General features: G+C 61.3%; 1 protein-coding gene and 1 long non-coding RNA gene across 12 annotated transcripts in view; one reads left to right on the top strand and one right to left on the bottom strand.

Moving 5' to 3' along the window:
• The window catches only part of ITPR1 (inositol 1,4,5-trisphosphate receptor type 1), a 260,469-nt gene that overhangs the window by 11,015 nt on the left and 233,494 nt on the right, over positions 1–15,960 (bottom strand). For 10 of the 11 annotated variants that reach the window (XM_016133138.2, XM_016133137.2, XM_016133135.2 and 7 more), the window contains 3 exons: positions 15,093–15,232; positions 14,484–14,649; positions 11,631–11,791 (listed from right to left, as the gene is read on the bottom strand). In XM_016133138.2, the coding sequence (XP_015988624.2) occupies positions 11,631–11,791; positions 14,484–14,649; positions 15,093–15,232 (467 nt within the window). The remainder of the gene's footprint in view (positions 1–11,630; positions 11,792–14,483; positions 14,650–15,092; positions 15,233–15,960) is intronic. The other variant, XM_036219256.1, reaches the window with a different exon arrangement.
• LOC107504136 lies at positions 1,476–6,670 on the top strand. Its single transcript, XR_001595386.2, has 3 exons — positions 1,476–4,724; positions 5,536–5,743; positions 6,474–6,670. It is a non-coding gene; the product is annotated as an uncharacterized LOC107504136 (long non-coding RNA).

The following is a 15,960-nucleotide window of genomic DNA, read 5'->3' on the forward strand; positions in this document are numbered from 1 at the left end:
GTGGCCTGCGTGGTTCCTGGACGCCCAGGAAGCGATTTCAAGGTCTGAACAAACGCGAAACACACACACTCTGAGCGCTTACCGAACACGTAGGGCCTCTGCGCCCGGCACAGGGCTGGGCGCTGAGGGTGCAAGGGAGAGAAAGACGAGGTCCCCGTCCCCGGGGTGCTTCTGAGCCAGAACAGGGGCCACAGGCAGGCCTCGGGGCCCTGCTCTTGGCTCTAGGGGAGCCCCCTGCAGCCCAGAAGCACTGTGACACCGATCGTGTGGAATGAGGTCACGGGCACCCGGGGTCTGCTGCTGGCACGTGCGGCCCTCACCTCGGTGGTGAAGGGGAGTGTCGGACCCTGCTGATTTTCACCTGTGCGTCAAACACGAGATTCCCATGGTCCTGGGGCGCACAGGCCCTGCCCCCGGGGTGCATGAGGCCGCGGACAGAAATGATGCTTCTTTTCAGAACGCTCATGGCAGTCAACAGTGAAAGAGTGAAAATATTTTATATTAAACTCAAAAGATGCCCAAAAGCAGGACATGAAGTCGAATCAGATTTTAAAGATAAAACCGAAGAGTTTAAAGGAACGCCACACACGCCGCAGGCCGCTCTGGGCCACGCGCCCCGATCCTAGGGATGAAGCGTCTCTCTCCCCACTCTGGATCAGAGCGGGGAGAGGACGGCCTGGCCTAGGGCCTCCCCGATGTTCCCCCAGCCAGGTTCCCTCCTGCCTGCCTCCAACCTTGACACCTGACAGTGGAGAGCCGAGCGGGGGTCCCCACGAAACCCCGAAGCCACACAAGCGAGATCGACGGCAGAGGGTCCGACGTTCCGCACGGCAGGTGCTGTCTGCCAGCCCCTGGGGCGGGCGGCTCCCAAACCCGAGGTCCTGGGCGACGCTGGCCTCTCGGTTAGTCATCCCGGGCTGCTGAGTCGAGTCTCAGCTCCCAAGGAGCACTTGGCAGTTAAAATCGGCGAGCTGTCCCAGCCACGCTGTCCTGGGTTCCCACGTGGCTGGCTCTGCGCCCCGCCCAGACCTCGCGTGGGGTCTGCAGCACCACTTGGACGTGTTTTGAGCACCAGGATGCCAAGGGCAGGCGCAGACGGAAGCCCGCGTCCACGCCCCCTGCCCCCCGCCCGGACCCCGCGTGGGGCCTGCAGTACCACGTGGATGTGTTTTGAGCACCAGGATGCCAAGGGCAGGCGCAGACAGAAGCCCGTATCCACTCACTTTCTGTTCGGCTCAGCTGCACACAGAATGCTGAGCCTGCCTCAGGCTAAATGACTCAGGGACGTGTGTCCCCCGCGGCTCCCCAGCCAGCCCGAGTCTGGGGGTCTATAAATGTTGGCAGAATCCTGCCTGTGCGTCTCCTTGAGTTCAAAAACACCTCAGTGTCTTGGCTTCCACTGCATTTTTGAGAAAGTCATGTTCGACTGAGACATCTTGTTTACGTGTGGCTTCATCTCGGGATGCGTGTGTGTGGTCGGGAGGGTGGGGCGGGGCGGCTTCTGAGTTCGCGGAGCATCTGTCGGCCGCATCTGTCGCTCTGGGCCCCAGACGCCCCTCGGAGCGTCCCTCCGTCTTTGCTGCTGGCATCTCGCATACCGATGTCATGAGACACTGTCTGCCCTGTGCCTGCAGTCCGGCCAGAGCGGCCCCAGCACAGCGAGCTTCCTCTGCAGAGCACACACCCCGGCTGCAGCCACAGCCGGAAGCGGGGTGACCACAGTGCTACGCTTCTGGTTAGTTCTTTTCTAGGTAAAGTGGGAAAAGTCCCTGCAGAGGCAAACACTGGAGTCTTAGACACGGGGGTGGCACTGACCTCTCGAAATGTCCTTGACTGGAAAGAGTGTGTGTGAGCGTGTGTGTGTGCGCGCGTGTGACAGACAGACGAGGAGGACGACAGGAAGTTGGATCGTGTGATGCAAATGCTAATCATTCTGAGAAGCGTTTTTCTTCTTCTTCCCAGGTTCAAGGGAAGAAGCTGTTCTAAGAAAGGCTACTGAGGTAGTTACCAACTCGGGGAAAGTCTGCTCAGGTAGACAGTTCTGTTTACCAAGTAAACAGCGAACGTTTCTTGTTGAATCCCTTATTCTTCTACAGTCAGACTAGAGAAATGAGGGTGGGTGGGTGTGTGTGTGTGTGTGTGTTGGGGTGGGCTTGGAGGGGATGAGGGTGAAAAACAGGGCCGCGGGAGAGAAGGGTCTGGGAAAAATGGGCCTTTTGCTTCTCTGCCCTTCAAGGTCCTTCCGGGAAGGCAAAGACTGTCCTTTCAACTCAAACAGCAGCTGACTTTCTGCTCGTCTTACCAAGCAGGACAGTGCACTAGCTCCCCCCTGCACCCCGCCCCGATGCCTGAGGACACTCAGGTGATAACAGTGACAGAGGCGCCAGGGCGGGGGTGGGGACAGGGTGGGGACGGTGGGGCTGGAAACAGCCGTGGGCTCCCGGGCAGGCAAATCCGGGGCCCTCGGGCTGTAACCCGACTGTCCCCTTTGTGAGTTAGCGTGTTCACCTCCACTGACGAGGCAGAAAGCCCCCTGTCCTGAGATCACAGCAAAGAGCAAAACCAGACCCAACCCAGAGTCTGCTGTTTGGGGTGGAAACCGGTGATAATGATCACTAGCTATGCTTAATGACTCTGCAGTTGCCATTTACAGTATCTGTTATATGTTTTTTTAAAAAAACAAAATCAAAGAAGGGGATCTCGACTGGGGACGCAGGGCAGGAGTTGGGGACGGAGGGGCCCGGAGGGTCTCGGGGGCGGCGGGACTGTCCGTCTGCCGCTGGGATGGTGGACCCAGGGCCTCACGACACGGAGCGCGAACCCAAGGTGACTCCGGCCCGCAGTCAGCAGCACTGCGGCTTCGCGGGTGTAACCGGCTCACGGCAGCCACACGGAAAGCTCACGACAGGGACATGTGGGGAGGCGGGCGGAGGGATACGGGAACACAGCGCTTTCTGCCCAAATTTTCCTGTAAACCTAAACCTGCTGTAAAAAATAAAGTCTAGTCATTTAAAAAAACAAAAAACCCCACACCCAGACTTTCGATGGGCGGCCCCATGTGCCAGGCCGTGGGTCCTTCTGTGCCAGGCCACAGACGACACCCCTGTACTTCGCGGGCACATCGCTGCGGCAGCCTCGTGACGTCTGGGGGGCAGCAGGACGAGCTGGGGGCTCCAGCCCCGAGGCCCGCCGTGTGCGTGGACGGCGAGCTTGTGGATGACTCGGACAGCGGCCTGGGTCTCTGTCGCCTCTAGGGCCCACCAGCTGTGAGAAAGGGTCCCCTGAACTGGAAAGCACCACGCAGAAGTGTCATAATTAGTGCCTCGAGTCACAGCAGGTCCGGGGTCCGGCGGCCATCCAGGTGCTGACCCCAGGCAGCGTGCCCGACCTCCCGGGAAGTCCGTCCCTCCCATCCTCCGGGGTGTGACTTCAGAGATGCAGGTCTCTCTCTGTCTGTCTCCAGCACGGCCGATCCCAAGTGTAGGTGTCCGTGTGGCTCCTTCCTTGAGCTCTGAATGACAGTCTCCAAACAGGCCGCGTTATATAATCCTCAGCTGGGCCGGAACGACCACGTTTCCTCCCCAGACTTGGTTCACGGTTGTTTTTGGACGACGCCATCACCGAGGCCGGGGCACCAGCAGGGAAGACCGCGCCCCGCTCTGATGGAATCTCTGGGAAGAGCCAGCGGCGCGGCCACTGTGACGTCATCGGGCCCTCAGGTGAAGGGATGCTGGGCCCCACTGGGGCCGGGACGAGGCAGCCCCCAACTCGCGGGTGGCACGGCCGGGTCCTGGGCTCCGGGGGCTGCCACCTGGAGGGTGCCGGAGGGCACAGAGCGGGCGACCTGAGCCAGGGCGGGGCCGGCCCCGTGGAGAGTCCTCACAGAGGACAGTCAGGCCGACCCACGCTTCCCGGGCTGGCTCGTGACATCTTGTTAGGCCACTTCCCCTGCACTGTCAGTCAGCTGAGGAACCTACCAGAACGTTCCCAGTGGTTTCTGATGGCATTTTAGCAATTCTTACTGCTTTTCCTCTATTCTCTCCTTGACTGTATGTGCTTTACATGTTGATCTCTTTTTACTTTTCACGTAATAATGGTTTTTGTCTGTTTGTTTCGAGCTGACTTCCATAGCTTTCTGAAGTTCTCTACTGTTGTTTCAGGGGACAATCCTCGGGGGTCACCTTTGGTCACTCATGCGCACACATGCCGACTTCCAGCTGCTCACCTGTGGGGGGCTGGAGGACAGGTCCGCACGCCTCCAAGGTCACCTGCCACGAGCATCCTCCTCAGCCGCCCACCCGACTAACCCCGCCCTGCACCCCGACCCCTAGGAGTCTCGCGCTCCTTCCTCTCGGCCTCCCCCCGATACCTCACGGAGCTGCGGAGTTGGATGGCGCAGGAGGCCCGTGGCTCAGCGTCCTCCCCGCAGAGGTGGGGGGACTGAGGGCCCGAGAGGAAGTAGGCTTGTGACAGGAGACCCCGGGAGCCAGGTCCCCATCTGACCTTTCAAGTACAGTGGCTACAACCCAAACACTAACGTTCCCCAAGGACCTGCCGGCAGCCTTCACTCCGCGGAGATACGTCTCAGAGGACCCTGAGTATGTGCACTTGATAAAGTCACACTCGGGAGAGCATTTAAGAAGGCCGGATGGTGACAGACCTCCTGGCACATGGGACACTGCAGCTGGGCGCCTCGGACAGTCGGTATTGAGAAGAAAGAGGAGGTGAGGGATGAAGGCAAAGCCACGGGTGCAGCTGGAGCGTCTGGGGGTCTGGGGGGGCGGCGCCCTGGGGTCCGCAGGGCGGGGGAGGAGCAGCAGGCAGGTCCGAGGTGTGGGAGGGCGAAGCGCTCGTTTCTGGAGCTTAGCAAATCTGCCGAGCAGGGGGGAATGTGTGTGAGGGAGCGAATCCCTCATGTAGTACGCGAGTCAGCGCAAACGAGTCCCACGAGGCGCTCGGACTGGCTCTCCCAGGGGAGACGCGCAGCGCGAGCCCCTGTGCCCCGGGGCAGGCGGCGGCTCTCTCCGCTACAACCAGCACCTGGCCCGGCCCGCCCTCGCTGAAGCTCAGCGCGGGGACGATGCAGAGCGGGGCGCAGGGCGGCGAGGGCGGCTCGGGTCTGGACGCCGGGCGCCGCCCAATGAGCAGGACGGGCGACTTCGTGCCCTCTGGACCAGAGGGCGCAACGTGCTGTGAGCCCGGGCGGCAAACTCGGGCTTGGCGACTGCTCTCTGCAGCTGCCGCCGACGCCACGAACCGGGCTCGAGAGCACAGGGCGGGGCCCGGCTGGCTGGGAGGCGCGTCCAGGACGTCCAGGACACTGGGACGCTGCTCCCAGCCACCCGGAGGCCGTGCCAGGCCCCTCCCGCCCCCGCCCCCGCCCCGACATTCTTGAACTCTGCCATGGTGCTGGCCGAGGGCGGACAGCACCCTGGGAACCGGGCTGGAGGGCGGCACCGGCTGCGTCCGTCCGCAGCCACAGTGAAGGGCTTCCAGAGCCCTGGGGACGTTTTACCCAAAGCTGTGGCTTCCCAGGGCCGGCAGGAAAGCTGACGATACGATACGGGCCCGTGGAAAGCTCTGTCCCGGGAACTGGGCGAGGCACGCCCTTCCTCCCAGCATCCCCGCCGGATTCCAGAAGAAAAGCCTGGCCCCGTGGCTGTGCATGTGCACGGAAGCAGAGGGCCTCCACGTCACCGTCACGGCCAGGGCACGCCCGTCTGGCAGGGAATGAGGCACAGAGGTGACGAGGGGACGGGAGGGGAGGGGAGGGGAGGGGAGGGGAGGGCTGGGTGTACACCCCGAGGACCCCTCCCCTCCCCGCTCCTGCACCCTACGTCCCGTCTCCTGGGGGCTCCCCAGTTCTCAAGCCCTTGACCTGAGACCCTCCCGTGACAAACTTTTATGCTCGCTCATGCCCCCCGGCCACCGCCCCCTCTGTGCTCACGTCTGGGGCCCTGCTTCCCTCTGTGACCCACAGCACCCTCAGTCTGCACGTGGCTCCCACCTTTTCCCCTGGCCCCTCCCCCGGGGCAGCTGGCACTTGGGTCTCCGGGGGCGGGAAGCCACCTTCCTCACTCTGGAAAGTGCCCGCATTGGATTGACAGCACCAGGCTCTCTCGGGTCGAAACGGTGAAAGGCGTGGGCCTGCTCCCCTTTTAAAATGAAGGCCGTGGCACGCAGGTGCCAGGTCCCATTCTGATCTTTGCCCTCAGTGACAGGGGACCTGACGGGGCCCGCGTCCATGTCCTACTGCTCATGAGTAAACCAAGAGTGGAGGCCGGGCGCCCGTTGCTGTCGACCCTCTCAAGGTCCCTCACAGTAGCTGTTGAGTAGAGTTTAATCTGCTGACGGAGTTTATTTGCTTGGAAAATCTACCCAGGAGGTCTTTTGGGGCAAAAATGGCTTTCCTACATGGTTTTTTTGATGCAAATTGCCAAGGGCTCTCAGCAAAGCTTTTCTCGGGAATGCAGGCCCCCCGAATGGCACCTCCTACTGGAAAGAGAGCACCCCACTGTCTTCTGAGAGGACACCGCCAGCTGCCACGGCAACGCGACCTGTGACTCGGAAAAGCGCTTCCTGCTTTCGCGTCTCTGGATGACCAGCTCCTGAAGAGGTGATGTGAACCATAAACCAAGACGGAACGAACTGGAAAATCTCCAACAGGAGCGTGGAGGGCGGGCGGGCTGGGGAGGGAGACGGGCAGGCAGACCGCGGGGTGGGGCAGGAGCGTGTCTACTGCAGCTGTGAGAAAAAGTCCGCACCAGGCCCGGAGGACCACGCAGCAGACACGGGGAATCACGCCCATCCCAATGAGTCACCTGGGCGTGGACGCCCCAGTCCGGTTCCGGTGAACTGCCTTCCCCTTTACTGTGGACACCTCTCTACCCCCACACGTGGCCCCCTGCTCCAAGCTCAGGTGCGGGCGGCGGAGCTGGTCAGGCTCCAGAAGCAGCAGCGGACACACCCCGAGCGGGAGCCGAGCTGTTCCCGGGGGCCGGCCAGTCACCTGCAGCCGGCAGCGCCCCAGGTGGGGGCCCGAGCGGCTGGGAGGGCTGTGCCCACTGAACATGCAGCTCCCGCCTTGCTGACTGATGCACGAGAGTCGGCGCTGCCCAGGAGAGCCCCTCCCCCTCCCCTGCCTCCATGGGGCCTCTTTTGGCCAGGTCAGCATTATGGGGGGGGGTGGACAGGCTGGGAGAGAAGCCAGAGCATGTCAGGAGAATCACGTGCAGCTGGGCAGGCAGTGGCTGCAGGCTCTGGACACCGAGGGTGTGCAGCACACAAAGGGCCTCACTGTACACACACGTGTGTCAGGACAGCTCGGGGGTGAGGGGGCTGACTCAGCAGACCTAGGTTTGAAGCTCACCGCCTGCTCTTCCCAGCGGGGTGGCCCTCAGGGGCCCATCTGTGAGATGGCAGCAGTGCCACCCACGACGCTGTGATGGGGACGAGGTCACGCACGTGTGCGCTGATTTAACACGCCCTGTGACGAGCGCTGCCACCCAACCCGAGGCAGTGCCTGCTCCTGGACATGGGGCCACCGTGGGAGCTGCCTGCCCCCGTCGGCTCACCGATCGGTCTCGCTGTCAGTTAACGGGCCACCCTGGAGAGGGGCCGGAGCGCCCGAGACGGCAGGGCACTGCACCTGGCCGCCCCGCTCCCAACGCCATCACTCGAAACCCCTCTGCGAACACGGCTGGCGCCGACAGGCCAGGATTCCCACACGCGGAACTGAACCGAGAGATCACGTCAGCGGGACAGACGCGCCGCGCTCGAGCTCCTGTCTGGTCCCCTTCGCCAGCCTCCCTTCTCCACGCTTCTGGGCTTTCCAGCTTCCAAGAGTCACTTAGTCTGCTTATCAAGTTAAGGGCTGCATTGTCTCCTGAACTTGACCATCGCAGATTACCGGCGGTCGCATCTTGGCTGGGAGTCGTAAACTTGATCTTCCACCTACCACCTGGGTGCTGTGCAGTATTTAAATTCCTTTGGGCAAAGACACAACTCATTTACCACTTAGTCAGGTTCAATCCACCTGACTGCACGGCCTATCGAATCCTCATCTCTCCAGCTGCACTAAAATCATTCACACAAAAACGACGTGCGGTACGTAAGTTACGGAGGACAGGGGGTTCACAAAAGCTGGCGGGTAACGGCGGCTGCCGCCAAGGATCCATGTGACCGCACCGACATGCACGGTACTCCGCAGGGGGGGCACCGGGGGTCTCCTCTCCTGCCTCGAACTGCCAGGGCTACGTGAGGTCCCTCTGTAGCCACATTTCCCCACAAGGACAGCGTCAACCAATCGATCAGACTGTGTCCAGTCCCGGAAGATGCTGGAAGTTCAAGGGCAGGCTAGTTCCAGCTCCGCCCTCAGGGTGACCCCAACATAACCATGAGAACCTATCACGTGGAGCTCCCCACCCCCACCCCGCGCCTCGATCACCTGAAGCCCTGGTCCTGGGCGGCGAACCCCCTAAATACACAGATGGAGCCACGGTGCCCGTGACCGAGTCGGCGGAAAGGGGAGCAGAGTGTTGGCCTTGCCCTACCTCGACGTTCAAGGACACTGCGATTGTTAGATTTAGGAGTGACAAGGGCCCGAATTTCCCACGGGAGGAATTCTTGGAGTCAAGATGCCCGTTCCGATTTTCCTCAGCAGCACTGTGCCCACCGCCAAGGTGTCCAACAGAGTCGTGGGGCTGTCGGAGACGGGGCTGGCGCTGGCTCGCTCGGCACGGGCCCCCGGCTGACTGCCGTCTGTCCGTCCACCTGGCCCCGCCGTCGTCCACGCCCTCCCCGCGTGCCTGCCCCCCTGGGCCCGCATGCTCACCTCACTTCTGTCACCCAAAGGACGTGCGAGGTGCTGTCAACAGATGGTGACTCAGGTCAGGGAAGTCCCACGACTGGCCCGGGGCTACACAGCCAGGAAGGGGCAGAGCTGGTACCCGCACCTAGGACTTCCTGTCCCACATTCAATTCTCAGGCAGTGACGACTTCATGGGGGGCGCCCGCCTGGGCCTGGCTTCCGGGATGTTCCCATCGCCAGTGAAAGGAGAGACAGGCTGCCCAGAAGGACAGGGAAGGGAATCTGTCGTCTTCCGTTACGTTCACACGAGAATCAGTTCGTGGGTGGACATCCGGCTGCTAAGTTCTCAACCGTGAGACGGCGCTGCTCCAGACATCCCTCGGCACCCCCAGCGATGGAGAGAAGGACGCTGCTTCCGTTGACAGAGGGACGAGGGCGTGGCGCCCGGATGGCAGCCGGTTCCGGGGCGGGGGGCAGCCTCCCTCACACCCCCACACCCACCGCCGTCGCGGCCAGGTGTCACTGTCCCAAAGCCAACCGGGGCGTCTCAGACCCTTCTCGAAACAGAGCCCCTGGCAGATGCTCCTGACCAGCCACGTGTTTTGAGGTGAAAACCTTCTGACACCGCTGTGACACTCCCCGGCCCTCCGGGCGACCAGCGCCTTCCGCTGGGCGGTCTCCTGGCTGTTCTTCGGGGACGCTGGGGTCTCAGTCCGCGGGCTAAAGGATGGCTGGGGAGGGATTCGCCCCCTGCCCCCAGCCTCTGCCATAAAGCGAGGGGCTGTTCCCAGGAACACAGGTCCCCGCGGAGCCTGTCCCCGGGGTTTCCTCTGAGCACGAGGTAAGAAACAGGTGTGCCTGGCAAACGTCCCCTCTGGGGCCGGCTCGTCAGAGGGGTCGCCTGCTCTCCCTGCTGGGAGTCGCTGGGGGTGCCACCATCAGGAGGAAGCTGGGGACCTCGAGGGCCTCACGGGGAAGGACGGGTGGGTCCAGGATGTGGGCAGGCGTGTCGTCTGGCCCTGCCCGCCCTCCCCCCACACCCCCCGTGTTCCAGCCCCACGAGTGATTCCGCTGGGAACCCCCAGTCCCAACCTGCCATGGCTGGCGTCCCGGGCGGGGAGTCACGGGGCTGCACGCCCAGACACCACTGATGGGTGCGGCCCGTCAGCCTTGCTCTACCGTGCACCCGAGCCCCCGGAGCACACCCGAGCCCCCCTCAAGCGCACACGACGTCAGCTTCCTCGGCAGCTTAGATGTTCGGGGCTAAGTGCTCTAGAGCCACAGATCTTGAGGCTTTTCACACACACCAAGAGTGGAGCAGACAGGGAAGCCCGCCGGGGGCTCTGAGCAGACTGGGGCAACTCCTGGCTCTTAATCTTCGTCGGGCGACAGCTCACGAGGCTCCTTTGTCTTCACCCCGAGACAGGAGCATGGGGTAATCGTAACGACTGAACCCAGGAGCAGGCATGAGGCAGCTCTGGAGACCGCAGAGGCTAAATGCACGCGGCATGCTGGGGACCTGCCTCCTCGTCCCTCCCACAGCCAGCGTGGAGGACAAGTTTTTAAGTCAGGGTCTGCGTCGTCACCTCCTTGAGACCCCTGCCACTCAAAGCATGGATCACGGGCCAGCAGCGCCAGCCCCGGGAGCTGGTGGGACATGCAGGCCGCGGCCCAGCCAGTGCCGGCCGCATCGGGACGCGGGTTCTAGCAAGGCCTCCCGGCGAGTCACACGTACACCCAAATTTGAGCAGCATGAACGAGCCTTTCGGGACCTCGCTGGTGCAGGCGGTCGGCACCGCCAGAAGGCCTCCAGGACCCCGGAGACCGCCGGGCCCGCGTCAGGCGGGACAGGGTGCCGTCACGTGACTGTCTGGGTCCTGCCTGCATCCGGGCTTGTGAATGCCGACGCCTGTGTGAACAGACCTTGCCTGGGGGGCCCGTACGTGACAAGCTTCAGAATCACATCTGCACAGACACACAGAGCCCTTTCAGGACACCGCACTGGCCCGGGCCCTAGGGGACCGGGCGGGGCATCAGTGAACCAACCACGCAGGGTTCCTAGCAGCTCACGGTCCCCCTCCCTGCCGGCGACGCCTCCTCCCTGCCACACAGCCGGAGCGGCCTCATGACACTCAAAAGCCACAGGTATTGGAAGGACGGCTGGCCCGGGACGCCCCGGGGAGCCGTGCCCAAGAAGCCGCTCTGGAGGCCTGTGGCAGCGTCCCCCACTCCTGGGACACGGTGGCATGCTTCCCGTCAGCAGGAAGATTAACCGGGACTCGCGTTTCTCCATCAGACGGTCCCTGCCTGATGATTGGCAAAGCGGCCCCCAGCGAGGCTGGGCTGGGTTCCAGACCAACCGGGCATGGTCGAGTCTGCTGGGCGACCCTTTCTTAATCATACCTCTCAGAGACCCAACCTTATTTAAGGCAAAAAAAAAAAAAAAAAAAAAACTCAAACAAACAACAAACCAAAGTAACCAATCAACCGACCGACCGACCAGAGGAAGCACCGTTATCAGAATCAGGGGCTGGCCACAGAGGCAGAAGCCGGGGATGGGGGGAGCGGGGGTTAAGGCCCTGGCCGAGCTGGGAGGCAGGCGCTCGCCTCGCCCAGACTCCGTGTTTCCCCCTGTAAACCGGGACGCCGCCGCCCGGCTGGCGCCTCTGCAGGTCACCCGAGGTCACGCAAAGTCTGGAGTCCAGCACCTCGACCGTGGTAAGGGCTCGGCAGACGGTGCGGCTGCTCTTCCACCACGTGGCCCGCCCCGCCCCCAGCCCCACGCCACGCCGAGGCCAGGCCTGCGGGGCCGCCCACCCACCTTGATCATCTCGGCCACGTAGCTCTCCGGCCCCGTGTACTCCGTGGAGTCCTTGACCTTCACGAGGACGATGAAGCACAGGTAGTGCCACATGTTGTGCTCCTCCTGGATGTGCTCTTCGAAGGTGACCGTCTTGTTGTCGAACTTGTCTCTTTCTAAGCCTGAAAGGAGGAGAAAGGCCCCGGCCACAAGTTAGCGGCCATGTGCGGTGACGCCCGGGGTGTCCGGACGGGGGGTGGGGGGGTGGGGGCTGCGGCACGAGGAGCTGGTCCCGTCTGCCTCGCGACGCGCTCAGCGATTCATCGTCGTAGGGACACACGGGCAGTGGGGGTCAGACCGGCTGGAGTTCGAAGCCCACCCCTGCCACTCACCGGCCACGAGTCACTCTCCACGTGCCCTGGCTGCCCCGTCAGGGAACGAGAGGGCTGCCGCTCGGCGCGGGTGTGTCGGGGGGCCACACGAGCAGGGGCGTGACATGCTCACGCACAGCAGACCACCAGCGCGTGTGACGTCCCCTCTCCAGGCCAGTGCCAACGCACACACGTGGCAAGAGGGTTCGGAGGACACAGAACAAGGACATGAAGACGCTGAAACACGTTTTTAATTCTAGCTGCTAAGTGTACGTTCTGCGGAGGGCCAGGCGAGCAGTTCTGAAACCAGTTTCCACGCAGTCTCAGACGCAGCAAATCAACGTGCATATGGAAGGTGACGGAGCCAGGTTTCTCATTGTCAAGGAAGGGAGCACGAATACAGAAAGGGCGAACGACAGAATAAACCCTGGAATGCCGAACTGCACGGAGAGGCACCCGTGTGAGCTCGTCCTTTGTCGTACAGGTAAAGAAACAGACGGAGGCGTGTGGCACGTACGCGTGTACCCACACACGCACACGCGCGTGCACCCACATACACGCGGCCTCGAAATGTGCGCCCTAACCGACCAACAGGAATGAGCACACCCAGTCCTGAGATCTCGGCTTCTAACTACCACTCTCCGCTCCTCGGAGAAAAGCTGACAGCAGGGCTGGGTCAGGAGAGGAGCGAGGTGAACTCGAGCCTGGAACACGTCATGGTGTTAAAAAACTAAGGAAGGACATAAAAAAAAAAAAAAAAAAAACAACGAACAAAACCATGACATGACCAAACACAGCGGCCAGCAGGCAGGGGCTCTCACTGGACGAATCTGGGACAATTTGAGCATCATAGTAAATCATGACAGTAAAAAACGATAATGCACTGAATAAAATAAAAATCTATGAATCCATGTTGTTATAAATACAAACATACAAAACATACACACGTGGGTAGGGAGAAGAGAACGTTATTTTTAAAAAAATGAAATCAAGAAAAGTAGGAAGAATAATAATATAAGAAAATCATTTGGTGATCATTAATGGATGCTAAAACTAGCAAGTTAATGTTTAATTTGAGGAATAATAAAACATTTACATTGTCTCAAAGTTTCTCCCCATAAAATGATTCTTAATTGCAAAGAGAAAAACAGTAACTTTATAGTGGGGAAGAGACCTGGCCATCAGCACTTTAACCAAGTGAGCGAAGTCAATCGAGGAAGTGACCTAGCAGCCCGTGCCCTCTGATGTGATGCCCTGAGGGGAACACAGTGACACGTCTTTGATGTTCCTGTAAAAAATGCATAACCTCAGCCTTACCATGGGGACACATCAGACCAACGCAAACCAAGGGACAAGCTAAAAGCCGACCGACCTACATTCTTCAGAAAGGGAGGCGGAAGCCAGAGGCAGCACGTAGCCCGGGACTTTCACTGGCTCTGAAGGACGTTGTCGGGGTAAAGGGCGAGATCTGGATTAGGTCTACAGATCAGAGGACAGAGCTGGACCGCTGTTAGCGTCCCGGTTCCGACCCTTACCCTACACATGTATGAGAGAGGGCCCTCGTTTCTAGAAACTACGTACTGAAATGTTTAGGGATAAAGAGGCATTGTGTCAGCCAGTCGCAAACTAGTCAGAAAAAGCGTGTGTGCGTGCGCAAATAAGGTAAAATTTTAATATTTGGGGAATCTAAGTGAACAGAATGTAGAAATTCTTTGTACTACTCATGATTTTTCTGTAACTCCGGAAAATTATGTCAAACCAAATGCTTTTAAAGGCTTTAAAGGGGACAAAAAAAAAAAAGTTTTAAAATGGAAAATGCTTGTATTTTGAGTACACACGCCAATAGGAAATATATACATTTAGTGACTACGTGATGAATAATTCTGAAACGGGTACTCGGCTCCCAGCTTCCTACACGACCGGCTTGCGTGCGCATGTGCTCCTGACGCTAGAGGGAGGGCGATGTTTCTCGGTGCCCGTGGGGTCCCCTCCTCGTCGCCGGTGGCGGACCTGCTCCGTGCGGGCTGTCGGGCAGCGGCACGTTAACGAGCCCTCCTCAGTCCCGCCATGATGGGAAGGACATGTGACCGGACCCGCTTCACAGAGAAGTGACTCAACCGTGAGGTGACATGGGGAGTGAGCGGCAGAAGCTTACTCAGAACCCAGGTCTGAAGTCTCCCCGAACGCTCGCTCGAAGGGGGCGCCCACTCACGCGAAGCCCGTCGCCACCCGCGGTGAGCCCGGCTGCAGGGCTGCTCAGCGTGGGGCCGGGGATGCTTGCGCGGCCCAGTGGCGAAAACCCCCAGAGGTGCGTCCATTTCAGGTGAGGTGCGGTCACGGGTCTGCTCCCCGGAGCCTCACTCCTCACACCAAGCCGGCCACAGCTGCGCCGGGCCCCTGGTGGCCCCTCCCCATTCTGTCCCAGCTGAAGGCAGGCGGAGCAGGGGCCGCCCAGGCCAAGGGCGGCGCCTCCACCGAGAGCTGAGAGCCGGCGCGTGCTCACCACAGATGAAGCATGTCGTCTTCAAGATCTCCTCTTTCTTCTGCTTCTCGCTCCGCAGGTCCGCAAAGGTGTCGATGATGACCCCGAAAATGAGGTTAAGGACGATGATGATGACCATGAAGAAGAACAGGAGGTCGTAGATGACCCTCGCGGCAAAGAGGGGCTCCTGGAAAGAGGCGTCCAGCCAGCCAGGTCACCCGGCCGCCCTCCGGTCCGCAGTCAGGGCAGAAGGCGGAGGACTCGGGGCCCGACACCCTGGTGCACCCCGGCCCCCACCAGCGCCCACCAGTCTATGTGGCCAAACTCAACCAGGGCATCAAAAGTTCAAACGCCACGATGGCGTCTCTCTCCATGCCCTGTGCCCACGCTGTGACGTCTCTGAGGGTCACGTCATCCGTGTGGCAGGGAGCCTCCTGGGGGCTACGGGGCTGTGGACAGGTGTCCCAGTGGCCAGACCCAACCCTGCAAGGGGCCACTTAAGTGTGGCTGGAGGGCTGGCCCCATGCATGGCACCAGAGCGATGAACGGGGAGGGGAGGAGCCCTCGCGGGCTGCCCGCCCGCCACCCACCCACCCAGCCCTCCGCCGCCCTCCCTGGGGACACGGCCACCTCTTTGGACGGCTTCCTGAGCACGTCGCCCACGCCGCCCCCGCTCCGCAGCCCGTGGCTCAGCACAGTGACGATGCACATGAGCAGCGTCTCACACGTGTGCTCCTGGTCCTGCTCCGTCTCCTCGGCCGGGGGCAGCTCTGCGGACACAGCCAGGGGGCTGACGTGAGCGTGTGGGGCCGTCTCACCGGCCGACAGGTGTCGGGGGCAGGAAAAAATCAAACGAAGCGCTCGAGCCTCGCACGTTCTTTCCAAAGAGCCGAGGGCGGCCGGGGTGCTGCCCTGAGAACCGCCCTTCCTCCCTCTGTTAGACCTGAAGTCCGTCCTTCCTCCCCAGCCCTGAGCGGGCACTTGACCTTAACCGAGCTGCTTAACTCTAGTCACGAGCCTCCCGTCACTCAGCGGAGGGTGACGCCTCCAGCCCGCGCCCCTCACTGCGGAGGAGGCCGTGAGGGCGGGACCCAGCGAGGGCGTGCACATGGCCTCTGGGTGACTCGCTTCACACTGGAGGTTGTCTCTCCTCACTGGTTTCTGGAGGAAGAACCTCGCCTTGCCGCCCGCCTTGCCCTCTCCTCCAGCTGCAGTGAGCACGGCCTGGCTCAAACACAGATCTCGCCACGTCACTCCCCTTCCCACAACTTCCAATCACCTTCTGGGCGAAGCTTAACCTCCTTGGCCTGACACCTAAGATCCTTCATGATCTGGCCCTTCTTGCGGCTCTTCCTCCTCACGATTGCGAGCTCCCCACACCTGCTGCGTTCCTCCTCCGCCCGAGGTTCTCGTTGCGGCGTGGCCGTCGCCTCTGAGGCGACGCCCTCACTCCAGCACCGGGCTGGGTGCTTCTGGCGACGCTCGCGCAACGCGCGAC

This window comes from Rousettus aegyptiacus, unplaced genomic scaffold (genome assembly GCF_014176215.1).
Source record: "Rousettus aegyptiacus isolate mRouAeg1 unplaced genomic scaffold, mRouAeg1.p scaffold_m13_p_4, whole genome shotgun sequence".
Classification (NCBI taxonomy): Eukaryota; Metazoa; Chordata; class Mammalia; order Chiroptera; family Pteropodidae; genus Rousettus; species Rousettus aegyptiacus.